The sequence below is a fragment of the Schistocerca piceifrons genome, chromosome 5, assembly GCF_021461385.2.
Source record: "Schistocerca piceifrons isolate TAMUIC-IGC-003096 chromosome 5, iqSchPice1.1, whole genome shotgun sequence".
Classification (NCBI taxonomy): Eukaryota; Metazoa; Arthropoda; class Insecta; order Orthoptera; family Acrididae; genus Schistocerca; species Schistocerca piceifrons.
This window is the reverse complement of record NC_060142.1, coordinates 476,132,406-476,154,485: the sequence shown is the minus strand read 5'-3', so window position 1 is coordinate 476,154,485 and position 22,080 is coordinate 476,132,406. Positions and strand designations below refer to the sequence as shown.

At 41.3% G+C, this 22,080-nt stretch overlaps 1 protein-coding gene across 1 annotated transcript in view; it reads right to left on the bottom strand.

Moving 5' to 3' along the window:
* Positions 1 to 22,080, bottom strand: part of LOC124799091 (probable glutamate receptor) — a 198,979-nt gene that overhangs the window by 44,735 nt on the left and 132,164 nt on the right. Inside the window, exons 2-3 of the mRNA XM_047262630.1 lie at positions 21,813 to 21,983; positions 18,509 to 18,732 (exon numbers count right to left, since the gene is read on the bottom strand). Coding sequence (XP_047118586.1) covers positions 18,509 to 18,732; positions 21,813 to 21,983 — 395 coding nt within the window. The remainder of the gene's footprint in view (positions 1 to 18,508; positions 18,733 to 21,812; positions 21,984 to 22,080) is intronic.

Sequence of the window (22,080 nt, the reverse complement as noted above, 5' to 3'; positions counted from 1 at the left end):
AGATGTGTATTCCAGTTGTACATTGAAGGGGTGTTATGGAAGGTGGTCCGGATAGCAAGGTTTACTCGTTCATTCACGACGGCCGTGCCCGTCTGTTCATCATTCCGCAACGCGCTGAGAGTCCTGCTTCAGGAGGATCGAGGCAGACAGGAGTAGTTTGCGTGAGCAGAGGAGGGGTCATCCGGAACCAGTATTGTCATGCCAGGCTCTGTGCACGATGGCGGTAGCAGGAAAGAGAAGTACGTAAATTTAGATGTTGAATGTATGTGTTGAATATTGAGGGTCTCTTGATATTGATGCCAGTTGTTCGCTCAGGATATGTGTACCTTCCAATTTTTTTTTCAATTACTCTTCCAAGATTTATTTTTTTGATTATTTAAGCAGCAATTATTAATCAGTTTCCATTATGTATTACATTATATACCCCCCGCCACTATTCAATGGCGACCGTTCAAAGGACGGCGCCAAACGGAATATGAAAAGACCTTTCAATTGTTGAGATAAAATTTTTTTAAGATAAATGATCCATTTCATCGTTACAAGAAACTAATGAGGCCTTTGTTGCATTTGTTACATGTCCGTGAGATTTGAACTATTAACACCTTGAAGGAGCAAATTAAAATTAAATACTGCCTACAAACGAGACGTGCCGAGAATGTGGATTTCAGCGGTTAAGGTAGGAAGCTGCTACGCTGAATGCTTATATGGCCACGCTTGCCGCCGTCTCTCTCGCAGTAAGTAATCTCTTTTGCTTCTAATTAATATCCTTTACGAGAAGTGCATTTATATAGGAAAGACGAAAATTTAAGTAAAACTAACATTAAAGTGCAAAATAATCTACATCTACATGGATAATCTGCAAATCACATGCAAGTGCCTGGCAGAGGGTTCATCAAACCACCTTCACAGTTCTCTGTTATTCCAAACTCGTATAGCGCGCAGAAAGAACGAACACCTATATCTTTCCGTACGAGCTCTGATTTCCCTTATTTTATCGTGGTGATCGTTTCTCCCTATGTAGGTCGGTGTCAACAAAATATTTTCGCGTTCGGAGGAGAAAGTTGGTGATTGGAATTTCGTGAGAAGATTCCGTCGCAACGAAAAACGCCTTTCTTTTAATGATGTCCAGCCCAAATTCTATATTATTTCTGTGAGACTCTCTCCCATACTTCGCGATAATACAAAACGTGCTGCCCTTCTTTGAACTTTTTCGATGTACTCCGTCAGTCCTATCTGGTAAGGATCCCACACCGCGCAGCAGTATTCTAAAAGAGGACGGACAAGCGTAGTGTAGGCAGTCTCCTTAGTAGATCTGTTACATTTTCTAAGTGTCCTGCCAATAAAACGCAGTCTTTGGTTAGCTTTCCCCACGTTTTCTATGTGTTCCTTCAAATTGAAGTTGTTTGTAATACCTAGGTATTTAGTTGAATTTACGGCCTTTAGATCAGACGAATTTATCGTGTAGCCGAAGTTTAACGGATTTCTATTAGCAATCATGTGGATGACATCACAAGTTTCGTTATTTGGAGTCAACTGCCAATTTTCGCACTATTCAGATATCTTTTCCAAATCATTTTGCGATTTGTTTCGATCTTCTGATGGCTTTATTAGTCGATAAACGACAGCGATATCTACAAACAACCTAAGACGGCTGCTCAGATTGTTTCCAAAATCGTTTATATAGATAAGGAACAGCAAAGGGCCTACAACACTACCTTGGGGAACGCCAGAATCGCTTCTGGTTTTCTTGATGACTTTCCGTCAATTACTACGAACTGTGACCTCTCTGACAGGAAATCACAAATCCAGTCACATAACTGAGACGATATTCCATAGGCAAGCAATTTCACTACAAGGCGCTTGTGTGGTACAGTGTCAAAAGTCTTCCTGAAATCCAGAAATACGGAATTGATCTGAAATCCCTTATCAATAGTACTCAACACTTCATGTGAATAAAGAGCTAGTTGTGTTTCACAAGAACGATGTTTTGTACATCCATGTTGACTGTGAGTCAATAGACAGTTTTCTTCGAGGTAATTAATTATGTTCGAACACAATATATGTTCCAAAATCCTGCTGCATATCGACGTTAACGATATGGGCCTGTAATTAAGTGGATTACTCGTACTACCTTTCTTGAATGTTGGTGTGACGACTTGCTTTTATTAAGTGATTTAAGTTGCTTCACTATTCCGAGGATATTTACTTCTACGTTACTCATGTTGGCAGCTGTTCTCGATTCGAATTCCGGAATATTTACTTCGTCTTCTTTTGTGAAGGCATTTCGAAAGGCTGTGTTTAGTAATTCTGCTTTAGCAGCACTGTCTTCGATAGTATCTCCATTGCTATCACGCAGAGAAGGCATTGATTGTTCCTCGCCACTAACATACTTCACACACGATCAGAACCTCTTTGGATTTTCTGCTAGGTTTCGAGACAAAGTTTCGTTGTGGAAACTGTTATAAGCATCTCGCGTTGAAGTCCACGCTAAATTTCGAGCTTCTGTAATACATCACCAATCTCTGGGATTTTGCTTCTGTTTTAATTTGGCTTGTTTGTTTCGCTGTTTCTGTAACAGTGTTCTAACCCATTTTGTGTACCAATGAGGATCAGCTCCGTCGTTTGTTAATTTATTTGGTATAAATCTCTCAATTGCTGCCGATACTATTTCTTTGAATCCAAGCCAAATCTGGTCTACACTTACATTATTAATTTGGAATGAGTGGAGATTGTCTCTCAGGAAGGCGTCAAGTGAATTTTTATTTGCTTTCAGTCTCGCTACGACAACCCTGTGTTCAGTAATCCCTGTATCGGTTTCGATGCTCGTTATAAACTCAGGATTATTTGTTGCTAAGAGGTCAAGTGTGTTTTCACAACCGTTTACTATTCACATCGGCTCATGAACTAAGTGCTCGAAATAATTTTCAGAGAATGCGTTTAGCACAATTTCGGATGATATTTTTTGCGTACCTCCGGAAATAAACATGTATTTTCGCCACCATATCGAGCGTAAATTAAAGTCACCACCAACTACAATCATATGAGTCGGGTACGTTTTTGAAATCAGACTCAAGTTTTCTTTGCACCTTTCAGCACCTGTTTCATCTGAAAGTCCAATTATTATTATTTTCCGGTTGCCCATACTAACTTACAGGAAGTATCTACTTCAATTTCACGACAAGTTAGACTACTTCTAACAGCAACAAACACGCCACCGCCAACCGTGTTTAGCCTATCCTTTCGGAACACCGTTAGGTTCTTCGCAAAAAATTCGGCTGAGCTTATATCCGGCTTTAGCCAACTCTCAGTGCCTATAACGATTTGAGCATCAGTGCTTTCTATTAGCGCTTGGAGCTCTGGTACTTTCCCAAACCATTCATTCAAATTCTGTAAGACTGTATCAGAGAATATCAGGCTCATTAATGAATACGCATATAAATCTGCTTTAATTGAAAAGTACCGATACAAACAAAATTTCATGTTTAAATTTTTTTTTCTTTTCATAATTTTGTCAAACACTGTTCACAATGGAGTCAAATGAATTGGCTATTGTTGAAAACTCATTACAAAATGCAATATGCTAAGATGTCGGAAATCCGAGCTTGGGAACAGTTGAAAGTAACGCGCAAACTCGTGAACTGGCCACAGGTTGGCGTCCCACTATTAAAAAATGGTTACACTGGTAATATAACTAATCATGATGTCAATTTTACGACCATCGATGTGACAATTTCTTAGTTCTCACGGGGAAACATTTTTTCAAATAGTGAAACTGAAGCGCGCGACAGCAAAAATGCGTTTCATTATTTGCTCACGACGTCGCGAAGGGAAGAACAGGAAACAGTTCATAGAAGCAATGTAAATACTGGCGAGATATACATTTTGGCACAACTCATGCAACTAACAACACGACTGGTTACACAGCAGTTCACAAGACATCAGGAAAATATAGAGCATCAGCTTACACAGCAAAATCAGGCATTCTACGATTTCAAGAACAATATTGGTCAACAGTTCAGTGAGGTGAGCACTGAGTTATCTGACGAACTATTCGGGAAGTTGACAGGGCTAGGTAAACAACCAAAACAAGAAGTATTTGCCGACATATCCCGTAGTATAAATACGTTAACGGAAAACTACTGGCGTTCCAAGACAACATATGACAGAACGCAAACCTAGGCTTTTAGAGAAGCTAGATACCTTCACTGGTTACCCACAATACGGGGCTAGCCCATCGAATGAAAATAGCGAAGGTTGCACAATGCAACAACACTTGCTGGCAGTTGCACCTGTCGAGCAAGCATAGTTGCCATGCGCTACCACACAAGTAAACATGAACAAGCCTGTCATTGGTAGCGCGTCCACCCCCGGTAGCTGAGTGGTCAGCGCGACAGGCTGTCAATGCCAAGGGCCGGGGTTCGATTCCCGGCTGGGTCGGAGATTTTCTCCGCTCAGCGACTGGGTTTTGTGTAGTCCTAATCATAATTATTTCATCCCTATCGACACTCAAGTCGCCGAAGTGGCGTCAAATCAAAAGACTTGCACCTGCCGAACGGTCTACCCCGACGGGAGGCCCTTATCACACGACATTTACATTTACTGACAGCGCGGCGTGCTTGTCATAATTACTTGCAGATGAGGGATTACTTAGACGTCGACAATTCCCGATATTTACTCCTGAAGGGAAAAGAACACACCCTGTAGTCTTTATCAGAGCATCTCGAAATGTTTTATCTCTTAACTGGACCGAAGCCCACTAAATTAGATTTTTTGTTGGATACACACAGGGCGACGATCCGTTATGGGCTGCGGACATGGCAGAACGTTGCCACTACTAAGAACAGTTTGAGAGAGCCTTTCTGGATAAATATTGGTCTGAGACCGTACAAGAGAGGTTCAGACGTGGAGTATTCAACCCAGCTCCATTCAATAGCAAACATGGAAGCTAAAGGAGCTATTTTGAAAAATATTTGGATATAACCAGATACTGGACGAACCCGGTATCTCAGGTAGGCGCGCTGATAATTTTAAAGAGCCATCTACCTGCCCACATTAGGGGCAAACTCATTACCATCCCGGAACACAACATCGAATACTCTCTATCTGTACTGGACTCAATAGATTTGATATACGAAGAGAGACCAGTGCAGCCCAAGCCTGTTAGAACGCAGATAGTGCCACAGGGATTTATGGACCAACATCTGAACTATGGACTAGTAGTACAACACGGATGGCAACCTTACTCCACACAGACCTATGGTGATGTTAACGGTAATCACAACGACAATGGCAAAAGCCGTAAATTCGAGACATATATAAAAGAAACGGGCGTAAATTTAACAAAAACAACTACAATGGGAAGTAGCGTATGCCCGGCCTGTAGAACATCTACGGACACAAGCTACCGGCAAAAATCAGCTGATCGCTTGGCAAACACAAAACAATACCATACAACCGAATAACCCACAGACAGTGGAATTCGGCCGGCACAGTAACACACATACGCTGAATAACGCGCAGAACCAAGGAGAATTTCAGTCGAGAGCACCTCAGGACACTAGTTGGCGTAATCAAACACCAACAGTCCACATAGAGGAAGTTACGCCTAACCCAGAGACGCATACAACCGCAACGCCGGAAAACTGGACCGCTCATGGTAGGCCCCCTTTTTGTGACCTAGGAGGGGAGTGGGGCACGAGCTTAATCGACACTTGCTTTATCAGGTACGATCAAGGTAGGTATACATTCTAAGTTTTGTACCGTCTCTAATGACCTCGTTGTCGACGGGACGTTAAACAACACTAACCTAACCTAAGTTTTGTATATGTATGATAAAATTAGATTTAGTATGCTGGAAAACCACAGTCCAGAATTTATGTTGTTAGTTCATAACGAAAATTTTTGTTTATGTTTTTTCTTGTACTCCAAATGTGGAAATGATAAGGTAAGTGGATGTAACAAGGCAGAATTTTACTTTTATGTGACTAGATACGATGATTCTTTAAAGCCAACGCTTCGCCTTGCACGCAGCCCAGTTACAAATGAATAAACGAATTTGTCAAACGCACGGTAGCGCGATGGACTACACAACTCACAGCGACATTAATGGTAATAGAGCCACGCAGTGCATGCGCATTGCGGTGAAGGCCAGTCAACCAACCGTAAGCTCGTGCGCGCCAGACGACACAGTGGAAAGTGCTGGAGCACCCAAAACAGAAAAACCCTATGAGCTACAGCACCAGCAGTTTTGAAAGCCTGTCGCATAAGAAGGGAAACAGAACATTAATGGCGACTCTATACTACAACTTCGACTGCTTACACAATACACACAAACAGAGATAAACTAAGGGATTATATACATGGAAAGGGATCCTAAACTACGAAATATTTACTAAAGTCATGCTACTATGTACATTATATCTATATAGCTACAAATTTAAGTATTGAAAGCACACGTACTAATCATAATTGAGGGACCAGAAAACTCTTGCTGCAGGTAAACAAGCGAGTACAATATACGTGGCAAACTGACTAAGAGGTCGCACCAAGCTTATAATACACTTTATCTTTCAGATTTACGAGGTAAGTAGAGACGCACATATGACATTAAACGAATTTGTGATAGCATGATGGCACACTGAAGTAAATGAATACATGGTTGAATTTATGAAAGAGGTATTGTGACCATCGAGCCACTGTGCACTTATCTATGAAACTTTAGTTTTAAGTTAGTATTAAGTTTTTGTCTTCCAGGGAACGATGCATCGACACGTTCTAAAGTGAAGAAAGATAAATGCTTGTCGAATGTTATATACCATATAAACATAAGAAAGGACTGCACCGCAAGTAAATAATGTTGTAAGTTTATGATATGTATGAATGTGATAGCGTGAAAATATGTGTAGAATACAGCTGCAGTACGTTGCGTATCACGATGCTTAACTAAGGTGGAGCACTACTAAATAATCAAGGGGTCCAACACCTGATTGTTATTGTTGTCGTCTTCAGTCCTAAGACTAGTTTCATGCAGCTCTCCATGCTACTCTATCCTCTGCAAGCTCCTTCATCTCCCAGTACCTACTGCTGCCTACATCCTTCTGAATCTGCTTAGTGTATTCATCTCTTGGTCTCTCTCTACGATTTTTACCCTCCACGCTGCCCTCCAATACTAAATTGGTGATCCCTTGATGCATCAGAACATGTCCTACCAACCGATCCCTTCTTCTAGTCAAGTTGTGCCACAAACTCCTCTTCTCCCCAATTCTATTCAGTACCTCCTCATTAGTTATGTGATCTACCCATCTAATCTTCAGCATTCTTCTGTAACACCACTTTTCGAAAGTTACTATTCTCTTCTTGTCTAGACTATTTATCGTCCATGTTTCACTTCCATACATGGCTACACTTCATACAAATACTTTCAGAAACGATTTCCTGACACTTAAATCTATACTCGACGTTAACAAATTCCTCTTCTTCAGAACGCTTTCCTTGCCATTGCCAGTCTACATTTGATATCCTCTCTACTTCGACCATCATCAGTTATTTTGCTCCCTAAATAGCAAAACTCCTTTACTACTTTAAGTGTCTCATTTCCTAATCTAATTCCCTCAGCATCACCCGACTTAATTCGACTACATTCCATTATCCTCGTTTTGCTTTTGTTGATGTTCATCTTGTATCCTGCTTTCAAGACACTGTCCATTCCGTTCAACTGCTCTTCCAAGTCCTTTGCTGTCTCTGACAGAATTACAATGTCATCGGCGAACCTCAAAGTTTTTATTTCTTCTCCATGGGTTTTAAAACCTACTCCAAATTTTTCTTTTGTATCCTTTACTGCTTGCTCAATATACAGATTGAATAACATCGGGGAGAGGCTACAACCCTGTCTCACTCCCTTCCCAACCATTGCTTCCCTTTCATGCCCCTCGACTCTTATAACTGCCATCAGATTTCTGTACAAATTGTAAATAGCCTTTCGCTCCCTGTATTTTACCCCTGCCACCTTTAAAATTTGAAAGAGAGTATTCCAATTAACATTGTCAAAAGCTTTCTCTAAGTCTACAAATGCTAGAAACGTAGGTTTGCCTTTCCTTAATCTTTCTTCTAAGATAAGTCGTAGGGTCAGTATTGTCTCACGTGTTCCAACATTTCTACGGAATCCAAACTGATCTTCCCCAAGGTCGGCTTCTACAAGTTTTTCCATCCGTCTGTAAAGAATTCGCGTTAGTATTTTGCAGCTGTGACTTATTAAACTGATAGTTCGGTAATTTTCACATCTGTCAACACCTGCTTTCTTTGGGATTCGAATCATTATATTCTTCTTGAAGTCTGAGGGTATTTCGCCTGTCTCATACATCTTGCTCACCAGATGGTAGAGTTTTGTCAGGACTGGCTCTCCCAAGGCCGTCAATAGTTCTAATGGAATGTCGTCTACTCCCAGGGCCCTGTTTCGACTCAGGTCTTTCAGTGCTCTGTCAAACTCTTTAAGCAGTATCGTATCTCCCATTTCATCTCCATCTACATCCTCTTCCATTTCCATAATATAGTCCTCAAGTCATCGCCCTCGTATACACCCTCTATATACTCCTTCCACCTTTCTGCTTTCCCTTCTTTGCTTACAACTGGGTTTCCATCTGAGCTCTTGATATTCATACAAGTGGCTCTCTTTTCTCCAAAGGTCTCTTTAATTTTCCTGTAGGCAGTATCTATCTTACCCCTCATGAGATAAGCCTCTACATCCTTACATTTGTCCTCTATCCATGCCTGCTTAGCCATTTTGCACTTCCTGTCGATCTCATTTTTGAGACGTTTGTATTCCTTTTTTGCATTCTTCATTTACTGCATTTTTATATTTTCTCCTTTCTACAATTAAATTCGATATTTCTTCTGTTACCCAACGATTCCTACTAGCTCTCGTCTTTTTACCTATTTGATCCTCTGCTGCCTTCACTACTTCATCCCTCAGAGCTACCCATTCTTCTTCTACTGTATTTCTTTGCCCCATTCCTGTCAATTGTTCCCTTATGCTCTCCCTGAAACTTTGTACAACCTCTGGTTTAGTCAGTTTATCCAGGTCCCATCTCCTTAAATTCCCAGTTTTTTGCAGTTTCTTCAGTTTTAATCTACAGTTCATAACCAATAGATTGTGGTCAGATCTGTATTGAAATTTTTATGCACGTTTGCACTTACGTGAACACTATTTTATGCTCATTTTACGTAACATGTATTATTGATGATACAACTCTGTATACCTCAGCAAATGAAATGATTTTCCTTTATACAATGAACATAGCAAGTAAATATTGAGGTGCACTGTAAATACTGAATAAGTACTCGATACGATTGGAATCGTCAGGTTCGCGTTGTGTTTATCAACAATAAACTATTTTGTACTGGGGATCACAATTAAGTCTAGTAAGTCACAGCTGCAAAATACTAACGCGAATTCTTTACAGACGAATGGAAAAACTGGTAGAAGCGGACCTCGGGGAAGATCAGTTTGGATTCCGTAGAAATGTTGGAACACGTGAGGCAATACTAACCTTACGACTTATCTTAGAAGAAAGATTAAGAAAAGGCAAACCTACGTTCCTAGCATTTGTAGCCTTAGAGAAAGCTTTTGACAGTGTTAACTGGAATACTCTCTTTCAAATTCTGAAGGTGGCAAGGGTAAAATACAGGGAGCGAAAGGCTATTTACAATTTGTACAAAAACCAGATGGCAGTTATAAGAGTCGAGGGGCATGAAACGGAAGCAGTGGTTGGGAAAGGAGTGAGACAGGGTTGTAGCCTCTCCCCGATGTTATTCAATCTGTATATTGAGCAAGCAGTAAAGGAAACATCAGAAAAATTTGGAGTAGGTATTAAAATTCATGGAGAAGAAGTAAAAACTTTGAGGTTCGCCGATGACATTGTAATTCTGTCAGAGACAGCAAAGGACTTGAAAGAGCAGTTGAACGGAATGGACAGTGTCTTGAAAGGAGGATATAAGATGAACATCAACAAAAGCAAAACGAGGATAATGGAATGTAGTCAAATTAAATCGGGTGATGCTGAGGGAATTAGATTAGGAAATGAGACACTTAAAGTAGTAAAGGAGTTTTGCTATTTAGGGAGTAAAATAACTGATGATGGTCGAAGTGGAGAGGATATAAAATGTAGACTGGCAATGTCAAGGAAATCGTTTCTGAAGAAGAGAAATTTGTTAACATCGAGTATAGATTTAAGTGTCAGGAAGTCGTTTCTGAAAGTATTTGTATGGAGTGTAGCCATGTATGGAAGTGAAACATGGACGATAAATAGTTTGGACAAGAAGAGAATAGAAGCCTTCGAAATGTGGTGCTACAGAAGAATGCTGAAGATAATGTGGGTAGATCACGTAACTAATGAGGAGGTATTGAATAGGATTGGGGAGAAGAGAAGTTTGTGGCACAGCTTGACTAGAAGAAGGGATCGATTGGTAGGACACGTTTTGAGGCATCAAGGGATCACAAATTTAGCATTGGAGGGCAGCGTGGAGGGTAAAAATCGTAGAGGGAGACCAAGAGATGAATACACTAAGCAGATTCAGAAGGATGTAGGTTGCAGTAGGTACTGGGAGATGAAGAAGCTTGCACAGGATAGAGTAGCATGGAGAGCTGCATCAAACCAGTCTCAGGACTGAAGACGACAACAACAACAACAACAACGAGGCGTAACTGAGCACATAAATGTCTTTCCGTGAAATTTTCTCAACCCTTTAATATGTAGATCCTTCATGGAGAGTCCTAGAGAGGCGAAGTCACGCGTAGTTATTTAAGCAGCGAGTAGAATCTGTTTAGTGACTATTGTTTACTTTTTTAAATCTTTGAAATTAATAAATATACTCCGACAAGAAGTCACTGTGAATTGGAATGAAATGTATGTCAATTGATGCCATAAAGGAAAAACGAATCTATTATTGTATGAATGTTATGTAAAGAGTGTAAAACCAAACGCGAGCAAAAAGTATGCTCATATAATTGGAATTGAACAATGTAACGAAATTATAATTTAACAAACTGTACTAAACAAAATGACAGACTGTAATGTATATAAGCAACGATAGTGACATGTCAGCAAATGAATAGGATAAGTTTAGTTTTGTAGTTGCATTTTTATTCTTTTTTTGTCTTGTGTGTAGTATGTGGAAAGGACACTACAGAAATTTTGCGTAATGCAATGGTATGAAAGACGCTCACAAATAAAGCGAAAAACATACGAAACCTGCCTGCAAAGTGTTAAGTGTGCGCGTGAGAAACTAAAAAATAATAATACTTCGTGTAACATGAATTTTCTGTGCTCGACAATGTCGTAGAAGCGGCAACAAACTTACCTTGTCGGCGGATGTCGGGTGTACGGCTGGTATCCCCACTGAATAAGTGCGACGGGATGAAATACATTCCTCGGGCCGCTGATATGGTAACCAGTTGTCACCGCATCGAAGATTTCACAGAGGACCACGCCGCTGAACCTGAGGTTCACGAATTTGTGCAGTGAAGACTATGTGGACGCACGACACGGGCACTCTGACTTTGTATTAAACACGTGGAAGTGAGCAGGGACGGTAACGGACGTCAAGCTTCGCGCGCATGCTTCGCAAGCTAAACGTTGGGCAGATATTGACTGCCAACAATGGGATTATGCGCTTACAGCAAGCACTTTGTTATGAAGGAAAACTTATGTATGTATGTGTTAAGGGAGCTGACATCCCTATATAAAATGGTAACCATATAGGATAACTCAAACGGGCGAAAAATAAAGGCTATGCCCATATCGGTCAGAGTTATCAACCCATAAAAAGATAAATAAGCTCAGATACTGTGCACCTCTGTATGACGTCAGTGCACAGTGGGGGGGGGGGGGGGGGGGGGGGGGAAATTGAAATGCATCATATTATTATTTTTCTCTTTTCTCCATCGTTCTTTTATTTTTATACGTATAAGATAGCTCTTCAATTTTTTAGTTTCTTTACATTAAGCTGTTCGTCTCTATAACTGGTGGCGGGTGGACGTGTGACAAGTTCCGCTGAGTTGGTGTTGTTGAAGAGATGTGTATTCCAGTTGTACATTGAAGGGGTGTTATGGAAGGTGGGCCGGATGGCAAGGTTTACTCGTTCGTTCACGACGACCGTCCCCGTCTGTTCATCATTCCGCGACGGGCCGAGAGTCCTGCATCAGGAGTATCGAGGAAGACAGGAGTAGTTTGCGTGAGCAGAGGAGAGGCGAGCCGTGCGGTTAAAGGCGCTGCAGTCTGGAACCGCAAGACCGCTACGGTCGCAGGTTCGAATCCTGCCTCGGGCATGGATGTTTGTGATGTCCTTAGGTTAGTTAGCTTTAACTAGTTCTAAGTTCTAGGGGACTAATGACCTCAGCAGTTGAGTCCCATAGTGCTCAGAGCCATTTGAACCATTTTGAGGAGAGGCGATCCGGAACCAGTATTGTCATGCCAGGCTCTGTGCACGATGGCGGTAGCAGGAAAGAGAAGTACGTAAATTTAGATGTTGAATGTATGTGTTGAATATTGAGGGTCTGTTGATATTGATGCCTGTTGGAGTTCGCTCAGGATAAGTGCACCTTCCAATTTTTTCTCTTTTTTAATTATTCTTCCAAGATTTCTTTTTTTGATTATTTAAATAGAAATTATTAATTAGTTTCCTTTACATATTACACTTTATTCCCCCCGCCACTACTCAATACCATGTAGAAGCATGACTTTTTTCATCGTCTCCAAGGTGAAAGAAACAATAAATAGAAGTATCCTAGGACCAGCTGACGGTTGAACCCCGGAACTTTAAGTCTAACAATTCCCCGTTTAACTAATGAACCACACAACTGGAGGATATGCTTAAAAAAAAAAGGATTCTTTTGAGAATGGTAACTTACAGAAGCTAATTAGTAATACATTCCTACACATTACACGTGGCTCTCCGGTAACGGCTCTGAAATTACTTGAAACCAATTCAAATAAATCTGTTTTGTGGGAGCTGAGGAGCCGCGAAGACTTATTTAAAAACTAAAGCATTGTTGAAGCCATTTCCTCAAATACTTTTTATACAGAGAACACGCTGTTATGAAACTTTCTGACAAATTACATTTTGTGTGAGATAAGAAAGTAATAGGAGTGCTTGTTTACTAGTTATGTAATTGAACCGGGGAAAATAGATCACTGGACCATTAACTATCTAAGGTTCTCTAATTCCCCCATCAGTACCCACTGCCTGGAGTCTTCATCCGCCCGCCCTTACTAGTTAAGCGCACTCCTGAAAGTTCCCATTCCAGCGTCCTGGGTTTGAGTCCTACACTGATTTTCTTCCAGTTTCCTGGATGATGCGAGTTCACAGTTAAAATGATGGACAGGCTGCAATCTCTCTTCGTCTACATTTTTCGGCCGTCTTTCTTTCAGCAGTTTACCTTGCTACGATCGCACATAGGTAGGCGATTGATAACATAGAGAACACCCTTCGTTGCGAAATGTGATCTTGTTGCCAAAATCGAAAACATCACTCTTCACTTGTTGAAGTTGCTCAAACCTACGTGGAAAAACGTTGCTTCAAAAGGATAACAGTACATACCATTTTACTTCGTGTACTGACTTAGCAAGTAACACACTTCCCGACGATGCCTAGTCCCAACCATGTTTTCGTTAGCAATTACACTACTGGCCATTAAAATTGCTACACCACGAAGATGACGTGCAACAGACGCGAAATTTAACAGACAGGAAGAAGATGCTGTGATATCCAAATGATTAGCTTTTCACAGCATTCACACAAGGTTGGCGCCGGTGGCGACACTCACAACGTGCTGACATGAGGAAAGTTTCCAACCGATTTCTCATACACGGAACAGTAGTGTGTAAAAGTACGATGAAGCAAACAGCTTGGTGGAATGACACAGTCAAGGCAGCCTGTAAAAGGAAAATGAAGGCATATCATAAATGGCTACATACTAGAACTCAGGTAGACAGAGAAAGTTATGTTGAAGAAATAAACAAAGCCAAACAGATAATTGCAGCATCCAAGAAGAAATCTTGGGAAGACTTTGGAAACAGGTTGGAGACTATGGGTCAAGGATGCCTTGGGCAGATGGAGGAAATATTTTGAAGAGTTGAATGTAGGTGAAAATACGATCAGTAATGTTTCAGATTTCGAGGTAGAATGGGATAGGAATGATGATGGAAATAGGATCACATTTTAGGAAGTGGAAAAAATGGTCAATAGATTGCAGTGCAATAAAGCGGCTGGGGTGGATGAAATTAAGTCGGAACTCATCGAATACAGTGGAATGTCAGGTCTTAAATGGCTACACAGGATAACTGAAATGGCCTGGGAGTCGGGACAGGTTCCATCAGACTGGACAAAAGCAGTAATCACACCAATCTTTAGACATGGAAACAGAAAAGATTGTAACAACTACAGAGCTGTCTCTTTAATCAGCGTTGTGGGCAAAATCTTCTCAGGTATTGTTGAAAGGAAAGTGCGAGTATTAGTTGAGGACCAATTGGATGAAAATCAGTGTGGGTTTAGGCTTCTTAGAGGTTGTCAGGACCAGATCTTTAGCTTACGGCAAATAATGGAGAAGTGTTACGAGTGGAACAGGGAATTGTATCTATGCTTTATAGATCTAGAAAAGGCATATGACAAGGTTCCTAGGAGGAAGTTATTGTCTGTTCTACGAGATTATGGAATAGGAGGCAAACTTTTGCAAGCAATTAAAGGTCTTTACATGGATAATCAGGTAGCAGTTAGAGTTGACGGTAAATTGAGTTCATGGTTCAGAGTAGTTTCAGGGGTTAGACAAAGCTGCAACCTGTCTCCACTGTTGTTCATATTATTTATGGATTATATGTTGAAAACAATAGACTGTCTGGGTGAGATTAAGATATGTGAACACAAAATAAGCAATCTTTCATATGCGGATGACTTAGTTGTGATGGCAGATTCGATTGAAAGTTTGCAAAGTAATATTTCAGAGCTAGATCAGAAACGAAAGGACTACGGTATGAAGATTAGCATCTCCAAAACGAAAGCAATGTCAGTGGGAAAGAAATATAAACGGATTGAGTGCCAAATAGGAGGAACAAAGTTAGAACAGGTGGACGGTTTCAAGTACTTAGGATGCATATTCTCACAGGATGGCGACATCGTGAAAGAACTGGAAGCGAGGTGTAGCAAAGCTAATGCAGTGAGCGTTCAGCTACGATCTACTCTCTTCTGCAAGAAGGAAGTCAGTACCAAGACTAAGTTATCTGTGCACCGTTCAATCTTTCGACCAACTTTGTTGTATGGGAGCGAAAGCTGGGTGGATTCATGTTACCTTATCTACAAGGTTGAGGTTACGGATATGAAAGTAGCTAGGATGGTAGCAGGTACTAGTAGATTAGGAACAATGGCAGGAGGGTGTCCACAATGAGGAAATCAAAGAAAAACTGGGAATGGACTCTATAGATGTAGCAGTCAGGGCGAACAGGCTTAGATGGTGGGGTCATGTTACACGCATGGGAGAAGCAAGGTTACCCAAGAGACTCATGGGTTCAGCAGTAGAGGGTAGGAGGAGTCGGGGTAGACCAAGGAGAAGGTACCTGGTTTCGGTTAAGAATGATTTTGAAGTAATAGGCTTAACATCAGAAGAGGCACCAATGTTAGCACTGAATAGGGGATCATGGAGGAATTTTATAAGGGGGGCTATGCTCCAGACTGAACACTGAAAGGCATAATCAGTCTTAAATGATGATGATGATGATAATGATGATGAAACAGCAGTTGACCGGCGTTGCCTGGTGAAACGTTGTTGTGATGCCTCGTGTAAGGAGGAGAAATGCGTACCATCAAGTTTCCCACTTCCATAAAGGTCGGATTGTAGCCTATCGCGATTGCGGTTAATCGTATCGCGACAATGCTGCTCGCGTTGGTGGAGATCCAATGACTGTTAGCAGAATATGGAATCGGTGAGTTCAGGAGGGTAATACGGCACGCCGTGCTGGATCCCAACGGCCTCGTATCACTACCAGTCGACATGACAGGCATCTTATCCGCATGGCTGTAACGGATCGTGCAGCCACGTCTCGATCCCTGAGTCAACAGATGGGGACGATTGCAAGACAACAACCATCTACACGAACAGTTCGACGACGTTTGCAGCAGCATGGACTATCAGCTCGGAGACCATGGCTGCGGTTACCCTTGACTCTACATCACAGACAGAAGCGCCTGCGATGGTGTACTCAAAGACGAACCTGGGTGCACGAATGGCAAAACGTCATTTTTTCGGATGAATCCAGGTTCTGTTTACAGCATCATGATGGTCGCATCCGTGTCTGGCGACATCGCGGTGAATGCACATTGGAAGCGTGTATTCGTCATCGCCATACTGGCGTATCACCCGGCGTGATGGTATGGGGTCTCGGTCACCTCTTGTTCGCATTGACGGCTCTTTGAACTGTGGACGCTACATTTCAGATGTGTTACGACCCGTGGCTCTACCCTTCATTCGATCCCTGCGGAACCCTACATTTCAGCAGGATAATGCACTACCGCATGTTGCAGGTCCTGTACGGGCCTTTCTGGATACAGAAAATGTTCGACTGCTGCCCCGGCCAGCACATTCTCCAGATCTCTCACCAATTGAAAACGTCGGATCAATGGTGGTCGAGCAACTGGCTCGTCGCAATACGCCAGTCACTACTATTGATGAACTGTTGTATCGTGTTGAAGCTGCATGGGCAGCTGTACCTGTACACGCCATCCAAGCTCTGTTTGACTCAATGGCCAGGCATATCAAGGCCGTTAGTACGGCCCGAGGTGGTTGTTTTGGACACTGATTTCTCAGTATCTATGCACTCAAATTGCGTTAAAACGCAATCACATGTCAGTTCTAGTATAATATATTTGTCCAATGAATACCCGTTTATCATCTGCATTTCTCCTTGGTGTAGCAATTTTAATGGCCAGTAGTGTACATCTACTACATCTACATCTGCATGGATATTCTGCAAATCACATTTAAGTGCCTGGCAGATGGTTCATCGAACCACCTTCACAGTTCTCTATTGTTCCAATCTCGTATAGCGTGCGGAAAGAATGAACACCTATATCTTCCCGTACGAGTTCTAATTTCCCTTATTTTATCGCGCTGATCGTTCCTCCCTATGTAGGTCGGTGTTAACAAAATATTTTCACATTCGGAGGAGAAAGTTAGTGATTGGATTTCGAGAGAAGATTCCGTCGCAACGAAAAACGCCTTTCTTTTAATGATGTCCAGCCCAAATCCTGAATCATTTCTGTGACACTCTTTCCCATATTTCGCGATAATACATTTCTTTGAACTTTTTCGGTGTACTCCATCAGTCCTATCTGGTAATTATCCCACACATCGCAGCAGTATTATTCTAAAAGAGGACGGACAAGTGTAGTGTAGGCAGTCTCCGTAGTAGGTCTGTTACATTTTCTAAGTGTCCTGCCAATAAAACGCAGTCTTTGGTTAGCCTTCCCCATAACATTTTCTATGTGTTCCTTCCAATTTACGTTGTTCGTAACTGTAATACCTAGGTATTTAGTTGAATTTACGGCTTTTGGATTAGACTGATTTATCGTGTAACCGAAGTTTAACGAGGTCATTTTAGCACTCATGTGGATGACATCACACCTTTCGTTATTCAGTTTATTCCAATTTCATACTGAAGTTTGCCATTGCTGTACTGCTTTTACAAACTAATTTTTCTCGCTATGAAAGCCTGCTGCAGCCTTTATAAGCCTTCAATTTAAAGTGTCTCGCCAACGGATGCTGCTGACAGAGAGTTACGATAGAGATTTTTCTATCGATTTCATGTCTTATTACGCGCACCCTCCGTGAATAAAGTAAATAATTACTCACTGTCGCCCGGCCAACATACGAAAAAAGTTCCAAATTCAAATTCCATCACACCCGCGAACTGTTCGTACACTTTTGGTGTGACCGTTCCGCGTGAAACCCTAAAAAGGACTCTGTCCTAGCATTCCTGCGCATTGTGACCTGCTGGAAAAAAGGGGCTCTCAGCTCCAAAAGTTCCGCAGAACCTGCGCTGCACAAGGGGTACAATTTACTAAATCACACCACTATTGATAGTAATACCCTTTTTAAGACGTCTTCCACACTAATTGTCTATCAGTAAAGCTAAGAGCTCAATTCTCACTGGCACTATTTTCTATTTATCGGTTTTCTTATTTTTATTTATTTTTTTAAACCATTTTCCACTGTTTCGGCAGCTAAACAAGCTCTTCATTATTTCTACCTTTTGATAAGTCATGGTTTTGGGTCTCAGAGACGTAATTTTCACCCCTCCCTTCTTTGCGGGTCACAGCTACAAACGAAACTGACAGCTGTTATAAAATTACGTAACTCACGAAGATAATTTTCCTAGTAAAACAGATAAATGCAGTTGACAGTCATATTAGAGTTTTCTTGGCATTTCAGCTACGCATCTTTATTAGTTTAAACATTGTGCCCTACCTTGCATGAGGAATATTCCCACGACCTGCAGGAAATCGCTGTATGTTCCCTTGTCACCTCCTTCATTCTCGGCAGCTTTTCTGCACCTCCTCTGAATTCTGAGCACCACCCAAGTGGTGACTACCAAGGTCACGGTGCACAGCCAGAGGCAATTGTCGAAGGGTAGTAGAAAGTGGACCCATCTGAACTCTTGCTCCCTCGGTTCCTGAATGTACACGTTCAACCTGCGGACAGTAAGGCAGAAATACTAACTTCAGAAAAACGTCCATTTCCTAAGCTAACAACACTAACACACACTGTAAATCCCCCTCCTATCTCAATAGATTACGAGTGTTCTTGCAAAGTGATCAACACATTTTGAGCCCAGAAATTTACGCGCAAAGAGAGAGTGTGACTCAATGAAAACATGATCTGATCTTCTCACTAACGTTATGAGATTGTAAGCTCGTGGAAATCAAAATAAAAATGAGACAAAGCTACTCAGAAGTAACAACTCAATTTTGAATACGTGCGTGAAACACTTAATCCTATACCAGTCCAACTTTCAAGTGTTCACATTCGCATCTCTTAGGTCTCATTTGTGCAAGGATAAATGATTTTGTCATCTGTTACCAACTTTGCCTAATAGCCTATAAACATTTAGCCACTTTGATGAATGAAATGACCCGAAATGACATTATCTCAGCAGCTAAAAATCTCGTAATAGTATCAGCTTCAACTTACTTTGTTTGAGGAAAATGCTTCATGAAACAAATAATTTCAACGCGGAACGCATTGCAATGAGATCCTAAAGTCAAATTAAAAAAAAAAAAACTCTACCCCGTGAAAGTACATTTGTATCCTAACGTGGACGCAAATAAGCATATCTGAAATTGGTGATACAGTACCTGGAATAGGTGTGAGTTGAGGAATCTACAAAATCCAAATGCAAGTCGCCGAAGTGGCGTCAAATCGAAAGACTTGCACCCACCTAACATCCTACCCGACGGGAGACCCTAGTCACACGACATAAATGGTTTAAAATACTGAAATGAGATTTTGGCAAATGATAGCATGCAAAGGGGAGAATATTTTGCCATACAGTTATTACGAAAAATTTCATTATGTAACTACAGACTTTTTCGATGAAACAATATAATTTTTGAGGGCCACCTATAGCTAGTGAAACGAGAAATGCTATGGAGTTTAGAACAACGTAAGCGGAGATACTACACATTTATTTTGTAATGAAGATGTGCTTTTTCATAAGAGACTGACCTTACTTTTCCTCAGTTCCTTACTTAATAAACTTAATAAACCACTGTTTCAAAATTCTCTCTCAACTGTGTCTACAAAAAATATTAGTGAGCTGAGATTGTGTTAACTCCGCTGCGTTTTGGCAAAAGAAGCAAATTTTAACATGGCAACAAGAGAAACGTGTAGGTTTTACTCAAAATTCGCCACTGATGCTGCTTCTCTGAAAGTTACGAATGGTCAACAAGTCAGGCGAAAATAAATCGCTGCATTTTCGAAACTAACCTCCTGCAGAGTTGACAGATCTTTTTGAATGATCATCACGCAAGCGTGGGCGTGGAGGGGAGCCACATAATATTTACAAAAAATGCGAGTGTAGGCTTCAGTTTAGAACGCACTGCCCCTCCAGGGCTCGGCGTTTCCCTTACAGTGTCTTCCTGCAAGACCCACCAATACCACTCTCCCAATGTCTGCCCTGCCGTCTGCACATCTACCAACCACGGCATTCTGCACGGACTCTACCAGTGATTTCTGCCCGCAACCTCCATTTGATTAAATTTATTTGAAGTGCCAGTACTTTTCGCATGGCACCACCTATGCTATTACAAGACAGAGACATCTAGTGGTACACTGAGGCATTTCGATGAATGTAGTGCATTGTAGTAGCCACAGCATTCAAAGTAACAGTTGTCGTGGAGATTGTGCTACATGGTTCTAGAAGACTGGACGTGGTTTCTTTCTTATAGTGATCTTACTGAAGAGATCAATGACAGTGAAAGTAAGTAAATTTGAGTTTGTAGTACTGCTGTTATGAGTGGTTTCGAATGAAACCACTGGAGCAGTATGTACTTTAAATTTATTAAATTCTAGGCCCATTTCTGTTGCTTATTTAGGCCTATAATTTCTTTTAAGCATTATGGCTTCTTGGAAGTTTCGACTTTTGTGATTGTATCAATGAAAAATACAAAACTTCTTTCAAATATATCTCACAGAATGATGGGTGGTTGAAAACTGTAAGTCCCAGTGGTTCAAAAGTGAAACGACAACTTTAAAATAATCGATTGTTCACCTTTCGCCAATTTCTTTTGTATTCGTAGCTTCCCATGCTAATTAACATTAGGTTTCTGAAACATTTTAAAATTATATTCCAAAGTGAAACCTCTTCCTTAAAATAATAGATTGTATACTTTCTGCCATTTTTTTCTTCTGTTCGTTGCTTACTATGATGATAAAGATCAATTTTGTCGAAAATTTTAACGTTAAAGTGTTTTACATTGCTGGAACTCTGAGGGTTAAGCCATCCTCACATGAGACGTGCTTCTCATCGCGACGTGGTGTCCTCTATGGTTGCTGTACGCTGTGAAACGACCTGCTGTAGCTCAAGGAACGCGCTCCTCATTATGATATATGATCTCAACACTCTCCAGTGGCAGTTTGACGCTGCATCTGGCATGTAAGTGTGATTGTATCTACAAATATCATTCTTTGATGTTTAACGATGACAAATTGTACCAGGACGACGCGCTTTTGATAGCTGATCATTGTCCTGTAGCACTGAAACGGTATACGTTCATAGCACGTAAATTATAACACTAAAAGCATCAAATACGTGAGGTCTTTAGCTACCTATATGTAGTTTCCTGTTATTTTATTATAACTAATCGTATCTAAAAGAAGCTTTTTTGAGAGATCTTCGGTTTGTTGTTGCCCTGAAGCAGCTTACAGTCATACCACGTAATAAATAAAATAAAATAAAAACATCAACTACGATATTTAACTCCAAAGAATATGGTGATCCCCAAGTTCTACTTGCGAAATGTAAACGATGTCGCTTTAATTTGTTTCATATTCGATGGATCATATACACGACAAGTTGTAATGACATCAAATGAGCCATTTTACACACAGACCACAAATTAAGAATGCAAGGCAAACAAAAAGCATTGCCCAAAGGGCTGTTCATAAATGAAGCATTTATGTCAATTGGCACTGTTGATGAGACGAAGTTGACAGTGAACATACTGTTTAGTAAAGAGCACTAGACGTCTCTCGAGGAAGTACGGCCACTAACCCTGAGAAGATGAGTGGCAGAGAAAAGTCGACGACGCGATGGCGCTCGGGCGTCATCATGACGAGGGCAGCAGCAACCTCGACGTGCCCTGAAAGCAGCCGCCCCACCAGGCCGTTCCAGGTGCCGTCGCGGCTGCGGAAACCCCAGCCCGCACTCTCCTCGTACCGGTACCTGCCACACACAAACACTACACGTCACACCGTGAAGGCCCTTGGACGTCATCATGACGAAGGCGACGGCCACCTCGACGAGTCCCGACAGCAGCTGC